The sequence below is a fragment of the Aulonocara stuartgranti genome (assembly GCF_965226115.1).
Source record: "Aulonocara stuartgranti genome assembly, chromosome: 19".
NCBI classification, from domain to species: Eukaryota; Metazoa; Chordata; class Actinopteri; order Cichliformes; family Cichlidae; genus Aulonocara; species Aulonocara stuartgranti.
Window position 1 is genome coordinate 13,432,215 of NC_138955.1, and position 14,367 is coordinate 13,446,581.

General features: G+C 37.1%; 1 protein-coding gene and 1 long non-coding RNA gene across 2 annotated transcripts; both read right to left on the reverse strand.

Annotated features, from left to right (window-relative positions):
- Positions 1-186: 186 nt before the first annotated feature.
- LOC309694923 lies at positions 187-4,870 on the reverse strand. Its single transcript, XR_014272989.1, has 2 exons — positions 4,553-4,870; positions 187-3,687 (listed from the first exon to the last, which is right to left on the reverse strand). It is a non-coding gene; the product is annotated as an uncharacterized lncRNA (long non-coding RNA).
- Positions 4,871-6,948: 2,078 nt separating this feature from the next.
- LOC309696185 (calcineurin B homologous protein 1) lies at positions 6,949-13,623 on the reverse strand. Its single transcript, XM_082517336.1, has 7 exons — positions 13,261-13,623; positions 12,933-13,005; positions 11,853-11,933; positions 11,203-11,327; positions 11,064-11,125; positions 9,261-9,383; positions 6,949-8,507 (listed from the first exon to the last, which is right to left on the reverse strand). The coding sequence occupies exons 1-7, from the start codon at positions 13,325-13,327 to the stop codon at positions 8,454-8,456; spliced, it is 585 nt and encodes a 194-aa protein (XP_082373462.1). The 5' UTR covers positions 13,328-13,623; the 3' UTR covers positions 6,949-8,453.
- Between the last annotated feature and the right edge of the window lie 744 nt (positions 13,624-14,367).

Genomic DNA, 14,367 nt, shown 5'->3' on the forward strand with positions numbered 1-14,367 from the left:
CAGTGAGAGCAAAGGTGGTTTTGTTCCTGCTTACAATCTTCAAACCAAGCTAGAATTAGGTTCAAATCTTCCTTCAGTAATCATTTTCTGGTGTGTAACCAGCCTCAGAGTGGTATTAAGGACAACAAACTTTTGGTTTGTTGGTTTGTGTTATATGGCATTCAAACTGTAGTCGACACCCAAAAATTTAATTGGCACCATGCTGCGTTTTATTGCTTAACTTCTGATACAGATTCTTTTTTCTTTTTAAAGTTAATACAAAACCAGACAAGAGGCTCACACATAACAAGCATGCCCATTTCCTCCCTCTGGAGTGCATAGTTTCTACACAGTCCACGTCCTCTGTGGGAAAAGTTGATCAACAAAGTGATGTCGTTAATCTTACCTAAGCTCTTGATATTTTTTTTTTTTTTTCCTTAATGGGAACAAAGGTTGATTTGTTTTTCAGCTGCACTGTGGCTACACTGTCAGGTCATATTTGACACAATGGAGAACTACTCTGTTCTTTACTGTATCAAACTAGCAGGTAGTCTGTAAAGCCGTTGTGTCAAACAAGTCCTGACAGAACATCCAAAATGAACATTTCAGTTTCCTAATTACACTCATTCACATTACAAAGTTGGATTATTGCATGCAATACAAATCATTCATTATTCTGCTAAGACATGCATATTTTTCAAACCCATATATTAATGTTGCTAGATGTCTACTTGCTTATAAATTTTTGATTACAAATTCCAAGAAAGAGCATTACAGGGTTGTTAGAACAAAGTATCCAAGACAGGGTGGAGATGATGACGGTGCAAGTCAGTACATAGAGAGAGAAAGTGCTTTTCAAACAAGTGTCAAGTTCGCTCAGTGAGGCCTTTACAGTTACAGAATTACTTCAATATTTATTTCTAAATAAGAAGTGGGCTTTGAATGGATGTAAAAATGCTACGATTGAAGTTTAAAGCATCTCTCGTGTACTGATGTAATAACATGACGCTACAGCTGTTCTAGAATACACTTTGTTCTGCAGAAAATATCCTAAGCTTTCAGTGATAAATCCATAACTCCCCAATGAAAGAAGTGTAATCGACTGCATGAGCAAAAAATAAATAAAATAAAAACGGGTGAATATAACCCTTTCCATGTGATGCTACAGAAACCTTTAAAACACTTTCACCCGGGCACTAAACTCATGCATTATTGTAGGTTATTGCTTCTAAAACTCTAATCAAATACAATTTTATGGAATTAAATATAACGCTCTGAATCCCAAAACTATGAGGTAATATGTACAATGTGATGTCATTGAGAGATCATTATTCTAGGACTAAAAGTCAATTTCAGATCCTTACCAATCAGATCCAAATCTAGGATTAAATTTAATCTCATTCCCAATAGAACATTTCTTCGTCACCATCACACGTGAGACTTGAGAGATTTTTGGCTTTTGCATATTAACCAATTCTTTTAATGCTTTATAGTGCATAAATAAAAGAAGTTACTTATTTTAAGCATATATGCTATAGTAAATGACTTGTTTAAATACTTAACTTACCCTGATTGTGCCTTACATTAGTTGTATTTCGATTGCACAAACTAGCCATGTGATGAAAATGAGATTTTGCAGTAGAGTTTAGAGTAAAGCTGTGTCTCTATGCAGTGTATTTAAATGTACCTAAGTCTACCACCCTTTAACTTCGCTGAAATAGTTTCCAAAGTTTGGCGCTCCAGCTTAGCCTAGAAATCGATTTCACTATTCCTCATGAAGCAAGCATCACTACTGGTCATGCACGGCTACTATAATGTTGGCACCACAGTCCCGCTAAATAAGCTAATGCACATGAGTCTATACATATCTTAATGGAAGACATTGGTGATTTTGTTGCTTTCAAACAACTTGTCACTTGTTTATACAATATACAGTTTGGTCAACAACATGACAGTTAGGATAAAATATTGCACAAATCCCGGTAAAATGTGATTTTTTTTCCTTTGAAAAATCACAAACGTGAACAAAAGAAAGAAAATGCACAGAAGCAGCATGCATTCACTTGAGGAACAATTATGCATTTCATTAGATTACGTTACCATTATCATGAGAAGCTCTGACCAGCCTACTCTTTGCCACTTGTTTATGCTTTCAAATACATACCTGAATGCAGTTTAGATGCATGAACATCAACTGAGCTGCGAAGAATTTTTTTGTTCGGCTGATCCTAAAGAAACACCATAATGTCCGACAGACCAAGATGAGCTATCTACCTAAAGAAAAAGCTACACTAGATTAAAATAAACAAGCAGGACTTTGTTTGATTCCATTGGGTGGATCTCTAAATTAAATGTAAAGCTTCTTCTAGGAGTAATTTCACTAATCTCTGAAATCTGAGATAATTACCTGGGTAATTCAGTGGGAAACTGTCATTTTCTTCCTCAAGTGACTGCATTTTACTTCTGTTAAAATAAAAAAATAAAGAAAAAGAAAAATGAGACCAGGTTTTTGGATGAGATAAAGCATGTTTGATAAAGAAAATCTGATTGCATCTTCTCACAATTCCTTAAAAGAAATCAAAACTGAAAATCTATCTCAACCTGAATGTCCCATTATACACGCCCTACATGCAGGAGGGGGGAAAAAACCTCCCAGCAATTTACATGGGAAAAAACTAAATAAAAACATGTTAAATTGAAAATTTAAATTGAAAGAGACCAGATGAAGGAAAACTGAATCAGAATGCTTCAGGAGACAAATCTGAAATAATACAAGTTGCCAGATTTCTACGTAAAGGACTCAACATTAAAAGGAAAACTTCCCAATTTTATCTCTATGTGCTATTTGTAAAGAAACACCTGCCGACCTGACAAAGGAGAGCACAATACAATGCAAAACAGATGCATAGGAGACCACAGTTTGAGTGGTTCAGTGGTTTTTTGTTTTTGTTTTACCCAAAATGAGTGAAAGTGTGCATCGTGTGCTTGTGTGCTGCTCAGTCTTCTCCCATTTACAACCTCACTTTTTGACCCCCAGAAACAAAACTAATCATCCAACATTATACAACTTTCTGTGGCACTTGACAGCCTTTTAGCTAATTCACCACTCTCCTCGTCCATGCTGTTGGACTTCCCATGGCAATGAGGTAGAGCAAAAAACAAAACATTAACACACCCAATGAGTCTAATGAAAATCACAGGCCTTGATCTTTGCTACAGTATCTTGTGTCTTTTGCTATGTTTCCCAGAAAATTGGGAGCAGTTACTTTGTTCTTTATCAAACTGTTTTTTGTAACTGTGGTGAAGTAATTTTTTCCTTTCTTACTATTTGGGAAGTAGAGACTATGTTTACATGCAGCCTGACGAGAATGTCACGCGTATTTCTAAAGGACTTTCAGGCAGACAAAATAATACTAGGCTACATGTAGGCATAAGCAGTGTGCATCATGCAAGTCCGACCGCCCAAAATTTCAACAGATGGTGTTCACTGATGATCCGTGGGATGCTGTGGAGGAGAAGTGGTTAATGTCCCAGCAGGAAGGAGAGCACCAGTGTCCCAGAAGCCCAAATGAGGTCATCTTGATAGTGTCCGTTTACCTCCAAATGTCTTGGTGGTGGCGGATGTTACATGTTGGTGTTGCTGGGGTAAATTTGCAAAGCAATATCACTTGCAGAGGATTCATGACTCCATTAAATGACGGTTTATTCCTAAAATAACAATTCACATGTTACCTTCATAGAAGAAATATGACCATTATTCATAATTATACTCAGCACATTCTCTCATTGCATTTGGAACAATTAGATATGCAGTGATGTACAAAAATCTTAAGCCATTCTTGATTTCTTTATATTTTATCTCAGCAAATGGTAAATATTCAATATTGAAGTAAATTCAAAACTCTTCTTTGGATGTTCACTGCCTTTGTTTTGTTCTGTCCCAAAAATCTGTTTTATTTTCTCTAAGCTGTCTGTTATGTGTAAACAGAAGAACACAGGTCATCCCTTGAGCTAAGTGCCTTTTTTGTGCTTCAATGACGAGGTGATTATTAAATGGCTTAAACACTTAAACAAATAAATGAAATATCATGACTGGATTGAAAATGAGTGAAAAAGCAGCCAATGTCAACCCCCCCCCAAAAGAAACATCAAACAAGGGAAACAAGGAGGGAGAGAAAGCCTGAAGCCACTTTGAAAAATAATAATAATTTAGGTTGACTCCGTGGAAAAAAAATTCATAGAAATGAAGGGTGGCTCAAGAGTTTTACACAGTACTGCATAATGAATGCATTATATAATGCTGCAATCGATTCTGCTCCTTAAGTTAATTTATTCGATTACGAATCATTTCAGCTTTAAACAGAGATTACAGTAGAATCTTATGGTGCTTAATGGACACAGTGTCATTTAATGCAGACAAACAATTTTCGATGGTGTGACTTTCGGTTAATGTACAGACGACTCCTTAAAATAACTCAAATAACACAACGTAGAAGTCCGCTGGCATGCAATTGTCATCAGTTTTCAAAAAGTGAAGACAGAGGTTTAAGTAAAAGCTGACCGAAGCACTGACCTTGATGCGAGTTAGACCGAAAGGATGCAGAGATATTTCCTCTGTGGTCTGAGCTGCAGTTGCACACAATGGTAAACAAAAGCCGTGGGGAGGAGAGGGGGTTTCTTCCGCTACCAGGACACATTTAGGACCAAACGAACGACTGTCTGATTTATCTTACTAAGAGAAACCGCAGCGGCGAAGAAATAAAGTTCTGGACCCTCTTCTTTCCCCGGTTACCACAAACGAGGAGAGAAGAAGGTCCTGTCGTCCTGTTCTCCTGAACACCTCCGCTCTACGCCATTTTCGCTCCGCTACTACGAGCTAACGGGAAAAGGATTGCGCTGGATGGCTGTCAATCAACATTAAACCCGCCCCGGAAGTTGTTCTTCTTGTGTCCTGAACATGGAACGCTTCACTGCCGCTAACTGGGTCACCCAAAAAACTTGAAAATAATCCATACAAACAATAATAATAAAAAAATATGTTGGTTGTGTGAATTACATTTGCCCCAAAGACAAAATACTAAAATTCAAACCTATTTAATATAACAAATAATTAACACAGAAAAAGGGATATGCGGTTAATCTTCGGAAAGTACCAAACTCACAAATTTATTTACTCTAGTTTTTCACAACGTTTAAAAAGGAAACTGCGTATTACATTAAAACCATATCTGAATTCAAAAATAATAAATCTCAGTATATTTCTTATTTACTTTATTGCTATCGCCGTTGACTCCGTTAATGACTACCAGTGTTTATTGTATTTGCCAATATTTACGATTTTTTAAACTCCTTGAATGCCACATGTCATATCTAACATCTAAAATAGTTACAAATCCACGGTTCATTTTGTTTATACATGTTTTTTGTTGTTGTTTTTTACGATTGTTAAACCACTTTTACTAGAACAGTAATCATGCACTGCTTGTGGTGTTCCTTCTGACTAGAGTGTCACGCTAACCAATGCGACAATATTACCCATAATTCCAAAATAAGACAAGGTAAAGTTTCCTTCCTTTATTTACATAAATACACTTGTCCTTGACTCCCACAGTGCATTACACTCCACAACTTGCTTCTGTTTTTGAGAAAACACCAATATTAGCACTTATTGCAACCTTGTTACCGTGCATACTGAAATCAACTTTATAAAAACACGTTAAAAACATATAAAATACTGTTAAGTAAAATTTCTTAAAATGTAACCATGTCACCATATCATTTTCAATAAAAGTAAGCAAAAATATTTTTATTAGCTCACAAAGGGGTTTAATCTGTTGCCTTTATGATAAATGTATTCATTATATTGATAGTGTATTTAAGCATATATTTGAAAATAAATACAGAAATTACTGAGGGAAAACATGTGACTATTAAAAACTTGGGCAAGGATGTCAAAAGTTGCTTGAATGAGTGAAAATTCTCTATTAAGGTGATTTTTCAGGTTCTAGGGCATTGGTAACAGGGTTGAGTGTTGTTTAAACCATAGCTGCTTCCCACCAGCCAGACAAGAGAAATGGCGGCCTTGTGCTAAATGTAAAGGTACAGTGCTTTTACAAATTACAATTTTCAAAGACCACCATCCAGAGCTTTATTATTAGCAGAAAACAATAATAAAGCGTGTTATTATGTTTTGATTGAGATGATTCAAATTTCCACATAATCACTGTCTCTCCTATTCAGGGCCTTAGTGCACTATAGCAAGTCTAAAACTCAGCAGGTGATTATTATTTATGAATATCTGCTGTGTGCCTGCATCAGTGTAACATGATGATCTGTTTCCTGTGTCAACTGTTGATTAGCTTTGTGGGGGCAGTGATCTGATAAATGTCACCTTTAACATTTCCAGAATCCTCCCATAGATTTTTATGGAAGATTTTTGATATTTCTGGGCCATCCACTTATAACTGGCTGCTTTAACTCCTCTCCCTTTGAGGTTCCACAGATAATACAATTTTCTTCTAAATGGGAGATCTGTGCCCACGGTTGCTGAGATGACCGTATTAAGAATACCAAGCGTAAGCAGTCCAAAGTCTAAGAGTTTGTTAACATGGGATCACTTTGTACACACTGACCTCATCATGTGGAAATCTGGATATGGTTAGTATCCACAGTTCTAACAGTATGTCACACAGAAAAAGAAGGAAAACCATGATAGGTCCACTTTATATCCCTATAAATATAGTAAGTATATCTACAGTATATTATTTGTCACTGTTGTCATTGTTATCAGCCAAATATTTAATCCAAGAAATCAACATTAACATATGAAGTTGTAGTCTGTTATATTCTAATTTTATCACACTCTACAATTTTTTAATTCCTAAAGAATAAATAAATAAAATTGCCAAGCTGGATGTAAACTGTGGCACAAAAAAGTGTCATAAGAACATCCCAATAAATGAGACAAAGAAGCATGGCACTTATTTTTATTCAAATCAAATTCCTGAATCACTTTGATAATACCTCGACCAACATCACATAACGTGATTCACATCTGACTGATGATCACAGAATGATTGATAAAATGGTTGAGCTGTGTTTCCTGCACTGGAGGGTGCTCTAGTAATGACTTCACAGACTCACATTAAAGATTTAAAAGGGGTCATGCACAGTGACATGTCCCAAAAAAAATAATAAGCCCAATGCATCAGGCGCTGGTCAGTGAGGAAAGACATTCTAAGAAATACAGAGCAGAGGAGAAATCAGCATTTTTCCTTAGCTGCAGGGAAACTGATCAAATGAGTAAAAGCACAGTATGTTATCTTTGCCTGCTCTAAGTCTACAGACTAGCTGATCCCACAGCCCAATTTCCAAAACGGTACTTATAGCAAGGCCTTCTTTAAGTCTTAAAGCCTTTGAGGGCTGGTCCAGGTGGCAGATACTTTTTGAGGATATCAAAAAACCTGCTGTGAAAGTCTCACATACTGATGAGACACCAGCATTTTTGAAATCTCCATGCCACCGTTCTCACCTCTAATTGAGTGAGGCACTCCAGTGGCTCCAACAGGCCCATAATTTGAGTCTACAGGTAGCAGTTGATCCACGGTGTAGTGGTTTACACATTCATCTAACAAATGAGATTCCAGGGTTTGATCCCAGTCGTGAAGGGCATCCGGCTTAAAAACTGCCAACATCAAACATGTGGTCCTACCCACTGTAAATACGGGAGCAGCTAAAAGTAGCTTTAGATTCTACTGGCAGCAGCTCTGTTAATTATATGAAACCGTACACAAACATGGCCATGGGTTACTGTTTAGCTAATAACTTACAAAGGGGAACCAGACACTTCAGTGAATTACACAAGAACCTGAGGAACAGGTCAGTCCGATTTTGCTTCAAGAGACAAACTCGGATTGGCTGGTCTGGCTCGCTCAAAGGAAACAATTCATAACAGATGGCATTAAAACACTGACATTTTGAAGTGGAATCACACAATTTTGAATCTTTGCATATTTATATGGACAAAGATGCAGCATGGGCTAAATATCAGTGGAGCAGCATAAATAAACTTATAAACTTACCTACTGCGATAGCAAAAAGTTAATCTGCCACGCTATAAATATTTAAATGTTCATGTGAAAAATGAACAGAAGTGGTAATAACTACGATCCTCTAAAAAGTTTCCTAATAAAGAATGTATCATTACTGGGGGAAAAAATACATAGTGACATTGCATAAAACAACCCAAGGCACGCAACGTTTCCCTTTGTTTACAGAGCAGTGCAAAGGCCGAAACTCAAGATTTATTATGGTATCCACCCAATGCTTGGCCTGAAGGACTGAACCCATAGCGTGGGCCACAGCAGCTCGTTGAGCAGCCGGATGAGATTGTGTCTTGAAATCAACGGACATGTTCAAGCGCTACTCTAAATAGAATTACAAAAAAAAAAAAAAATGATAACAATAATGAAACTTTAGTGCAGGAACCGGATGCTCATCTTCTGTTCCACATCCACCTTTTCCAAGACCTGCGAATAAACAAACAAATACAAGAAAAGTTTATACTACAGAAAAATGTGCTGCTCTAAAGTTTACATTTGCGGCTGGGCCTTAAAAGAACATCTGTTTTAAATCAATCCCAAAAACAAGTCAAAGCTCTCCTGCCATTTCAGTTAACCATCACCCCTGTCCTGGGTGCTGGTTCACCCATTACACCACTACGACTTCAGTCCCACACAAACTATTTAAATCTCAATGTTACACAGTGTGACATTTTTGTCCGGCTACCCCATAAAACACCTTTAACTGTCACTATAAGCTGAAAATAGCACATTATATATTAACTAAAACAAGTCTTTAGAAGAGTTAGAGGTTGAGACAGTTTAACTTACTTGTAAATGTCCACACAAATCAAACTGTGAAAACCAAGGCCTGAATTAACTGGGATTATTTCATCCTCATCCTCTCTTAATAACTAACATAGATACACAATCAAATTTTTGTCCTCTGGAAAACCATGCTCTGCTATGCAAAATGCATGCTTGATAGATATATATATTTCCTTCTTTTCTGTGGTTAGTCTTGGGTTCTAGTTTGTGTACCACTGAGGCCTCAGATGCTAAAAATATACCTGCACATGGTAGTGGTCAGTTTTTAATTAAAAAGAATCCTTCAAACAGCATCTGTTATGTCATTTTAAGTTTAGCAGCAATGCTTCAGTGGTTAACTTAAAAAGGAAACCACATAACAGTACAAATATGTATGTTGACCACAAAGCTTGCCTTAATAAACTCATTGAAGGAAATGCAGCTATCTCCGTTTGTGTCAGCCTCCTGGATGGTCCTATCAGCAATGCTGCCGAGTTGTTCATCTGAAATGTTAACTCCAACCATCATCCGCAAGACCTGGAACAAACCAGCAAAATCTATTTTTAAGAGTCACCAAATAACAAGGTGACGTATATTTTTGCAAGATCACACAAGATCATTTGTAGCTATTTTGGTTCATTGGCAAAGCCACACTTGACTAGGAAATACATGATAATAACTGATGGTGCACGCATAATGAGTGAAAAACGAGTGCACAAATAGTACATTTAGCCCTACAGGTTCATGCATTACACAAAGCAGGTGACACAGTGAAATGTTTTGCGCAAAACAAGAGGTGTGGCTGAGTCATTAACCCTGAGCTTATAGCAATTACAGGTCAGAGAATGTCACTGAGCTTGACCCGCTTTAAAGCGGGACGACAAATAACACAGAGGGAGTGCAAAGGAAGCCAAAATACAGGATATTAGACTGTCTGGGAAGGATCAGCCTGTAGTTAAGGTGAGATATCACATCATTATCAGCACAAGGGCAAAGTCTTCTTTGATGGTGAAATCCTCCTCTCTGTAAAACACTTTAAAACAAATGTGGTGCAATAGCACTTGTTCATTTGTCAAACATACAGTCTGTAGATATAAATTTACAGAAATAATAACTGATATTCACCGAAAGGAAAAGTAGCAACTGAAAAGGTCTTACATTCTGTAATGTACAAGCAAGAAGGTAGGTATGAAATCATATCCAGACTTTATGAGGGCTTCCAAGAGGCCTCGGATGCAAACAGCCACCATATTAAAGACATATGAGAATTTGAAGTCAAAATAGTTCTATCTACAGGGGACTGGGATTAAAATGACACAAATCTCAACCCAAATACTGTTTCACGTACTTGGAGTGGATCCGATTAGAAAAATGTTGACTTTTATTTTATTACTCCTACCATAAAAGACACCAAAGAGTAGGAACAAAGTGCTGGAGGTTATACGGACTAACAGTAGCTAATCATTACCATTAATTGCGTTCTGAGTATCTATCTGGGAACATTTGAGCACAGAACATTCAAGCTAAAGAAGACAAATACAAATAAAAATACATGGAAAGCAAAAGCGAAATAAAGATGTGGTTACACTCTGAAGGCTGGCTCAAAATCATTTATGAAATCTACGTAAAGGAAGGAGTCATTTGCTCACATTTACAGCAGGATGAATTTATGGAATTGTGGTTAAAATTGATTGCATTCATCACCTCATTTAGATCAGATTTAGCCTAAGTGGAAGTCACAAATTATCTTTCACCGAGAGAAAAACAAAAAAAATCAACTTAAAACTTGTGTGTGAACTGCAACAAGAATAGAGAAGAGAGGGAAGTTTGACATCCTTCTGTTCTGATGTATTCTAGTGAAATTATACAGAAAAGTAAGTTAATATGACATAGAGGTTTCTTATAAATGTTACAGTTTTTGCTATATTAACAGACGACAATCCCATGCATGTAAAATTTAACCTGTATGCTGATGTTTTTATTTGGGAAATTACAATTTGACCTCGGAAAAATGATACATGACGTCTCAACTAAAGAATGACAACACAGGGCTGACTGAACTTCTGATAAATGGGTGTAGAATTAGAGATATTAATTTTTCTTGTAAGCCCCACAGTTGCCAAAAGACTCTGTAATGTTTAAACACACTAATTATTCACTGTGTGACATACTGTGTGAACCACAAACTACATGATGACTCCAAGTCAATCCACTCACCTGCAGGAGCTCATCTCGGGAGATCTTGTCATCTCTGTCCAGGTCATACAGACGGAAAGCAACTGAATAGAAAGAAACAGGTAAGTCACATACTCTTAAACCGACGCCAAGATGATACCAGTTACACCCCAACACTCACAAAGCAGCTTGTTTGTCCTGCTGTTCAGGGGCTCTGTAGCTGGGTTCTTGTTCTTCTCATTGTCTTCGATTGGTCTGAAGTGAGCCAGGGTCCGCATGAAACCCCGGAAATTTACCTGGTCCTCTCTAAAAATCACAAGCACGAAATATCTACTATAACTCTCTGGAAAGTTCAGTCAGATTACCTTTGTGCTCAAATGCGTATTGTGGACACCACAATGAGCTAGTAACCTAACACCAACATGCAGATTGGAATGGTTTCTACATAAAGTTGTTTAAAACAAACAGGCCAAAACCAGAGAAGCCAGAATCCGTCTGAAACCATTAAAACACAGAGCTGCAATTACAACGCCTACACATGTGACCTTTTAGAATTTTAATGATATATCTAAAGACATCTGTTTGGGTTTTTTTTCCCTCCCACAGTGATGAAAACATCCAAATAACTGTCAAGTATACAACTCAAAACCCCATTTGATTTACTTCCACGCAGACTTGGCAGTAAGGACTGAGCTTCTCCAGCCTGCAGTCAGGAAACCACAACTGAAAGCCTGGTCCAGCTTTGTGGCGATGGTGCTGGTGACTCAATTTTATAGTAGTGCAAAAACAAGCTATCCAAACTACTGCAGAGCAATAACACAGACTACTCACCCCTCAGGAAAGAATGCATTGATGATTCTATCTCCCAGAGGGTTGATGGCCAACTCGGGGATTCTCTGGAAATCTTCTCGACTGTAAAAATAAGGAGACGTGATCAAAGTTAAATTCTAAACTCAGTATGTTTTAACTGTTCATTTTTACCTAACAATTCACCAGTCTTATACTGAGAGTTGATGAGCTTTACTAAGACATGACACATAGCAAAACTTATGAGGTCATGTGATGAGTGATATATGACATAAATCATCATTTGTTTATTAGAACAAAAAAAAATTTTGTTAAAATCATTGTTCAGATTTGTTACACACTGAAAAATTTTCTTACTCCAGTTGGTTGGACTAGAAACAAATCTGTGAAATCTCACTGTTGTGAAAACTAATGAAACGATAAGGAAGTCACACTGAACAAACGTGACTTCTACTGTGACTGGAAGCACTTGAGCAAGGAAAAAAAAAAAAGTATAGCCAGGAACTTATTATCTGTAAACACAACATCTTTCATATATCCAAGTTGAATGAAACCAAACAGAGTTGTGTGTGTGTGTGTATGGGGGGGGGGGGGGGGTTCCGTCTGCCCTTGAGAAACTGACTGTCCTTTCCCCTTCAAGGAATCATTTTCAAATAGCCAAAGGGCCATCAAATTTAAATTTTAGCTGCTTAATGATTACCAGTCTCTTCACCTATCAGTTAAGACAGAATCTGAACCAGATGAATAGTCAGTGACAGGAGAAAGATTCATTACATGATTTCATCACTGAAATGAGACAGATCTCACATTGCCCACCTTTATCTCAGCACAACACTTTGTCTTAGACCTAATTTATTAATATAAATACCACATTCAGAGAGGCAAATTTGGTAAAACAAAAATATATATATATATATATATATATATATACACACTGTAAGATTTTCTCAATTTAAATACCCTTGGAGGTGTGTTCATTCTCAAGTCAACCAGAAAACTTAACTGCTTAGGTGACCTCTATAACGGTGTCCTTGTAGTGTGGGCTGGTAAAGGAACAAAACAAATGAGGTGCAGCTTGTGGCTCCTGTTTATGTTTTTGCTCACCTGAGGGTGCCGTTTTCCCCTTTATCCAGGCTGGTGAAACGGCTGTACAGGCGAGTGATCTGACTGTGGGAAACTGCGGCGACAAAGATTTTGACTATCAGATGAGCCAAAGATAGCTGATACACAACTGAATCCACAATAACCCCTCACCGATATAATGCAACAGATTAAACTAGCAAAATATAGAGAGTTAATGAGTACAGCCTCAATCAGAAAAAGCATTCAGCCAAAGGCATCTCAATATGAGAGTACAGCAATCAACTAGCTAATGTCCAAGAGGTTTTGTCTTCACACAAGGACTAAACTCTAAACTCTGAGCTCAACTTACAGCCAGTTTCCTTCTTAATTTCTTCAATTTCCTCTTCTCTGAGTAATCTGGACGCTCTGGATCCCATGGTGAGATGTTAACGGAGGTCGAGATGATTCTTGCGCAAGCTCTCCAAGAGTCTCTATTAAAGTTAGCAAACAAGCTAACTAACCGAGCTAAAAAGGCTGCTATGTTCGGTTAAAAGGAACGCAGCTGGTGTTGAATCTAGAAATCTGCTGTTTATCTTCCTGCCGATGTAACGCAGCTGTAAGTCTGTCTGCTGCTACTGCTTTTCTCCGGCACACAGCGACGTTTTGACGTTACCAAGACGGGTTTCGGTGAGGTTATCTTCCTGGTTTATGGAGGAGGCGGGGTTAGGGAGGCCGCCTCCCCGTTGGGCCGTTCTCACCGGGGTTAGGTGGCAGACTTGATGCCTGCCTAAAAATGTCAAAAACGGCGATGTGTTTATACACAGCGGTGTATAAACAATAATTACAGTTTTAAAGCTTAACAATTATAATTAAAACTAATAATGGACAGGACAGAGCTGGATATATAAATGCTTTTAAAAATTGTATAATTTGTGGAAAATGTCGACAGGTTTATTTTCTGGCTGAAGTAAGAACTAGTAAATAAATAGATAAAAATAAAAATAGTTTCAACTTTTAACAGTTCCAGATAAACACACGCAAAGTGGATATCACTTCCATTATACATTATACTATACCATTTTTAAACAAAGTTCACTATGGCTCATAAAATTAAAACAAACAAATAATAATGATACTACTACTACTACTACTAATAATAATAATACTAATAATAATACGAAGAAGAAGAAGAAGAAGAAGAAAATAATTTCAAGTTACGTTTCTCAAAATTTGAACTTTTCAACATACTTCCACATACTTTTTTGTATGATGAAATTTTGAATACCTTACTTTAAATTTAAAGCTATCAAATCAAAAATTTAAGAGGCCTGAAAAGAAGAAGTCCGATTTTTCAGGTCAGTACCCACAAACCTGGGCATTCTTCATAAATCAAATTGGGGTTTTTTATATCTCCCACAAATAACAAATAAATAAATAGACATGTACATACATACTGATGATAATTCCAATGCAGAGC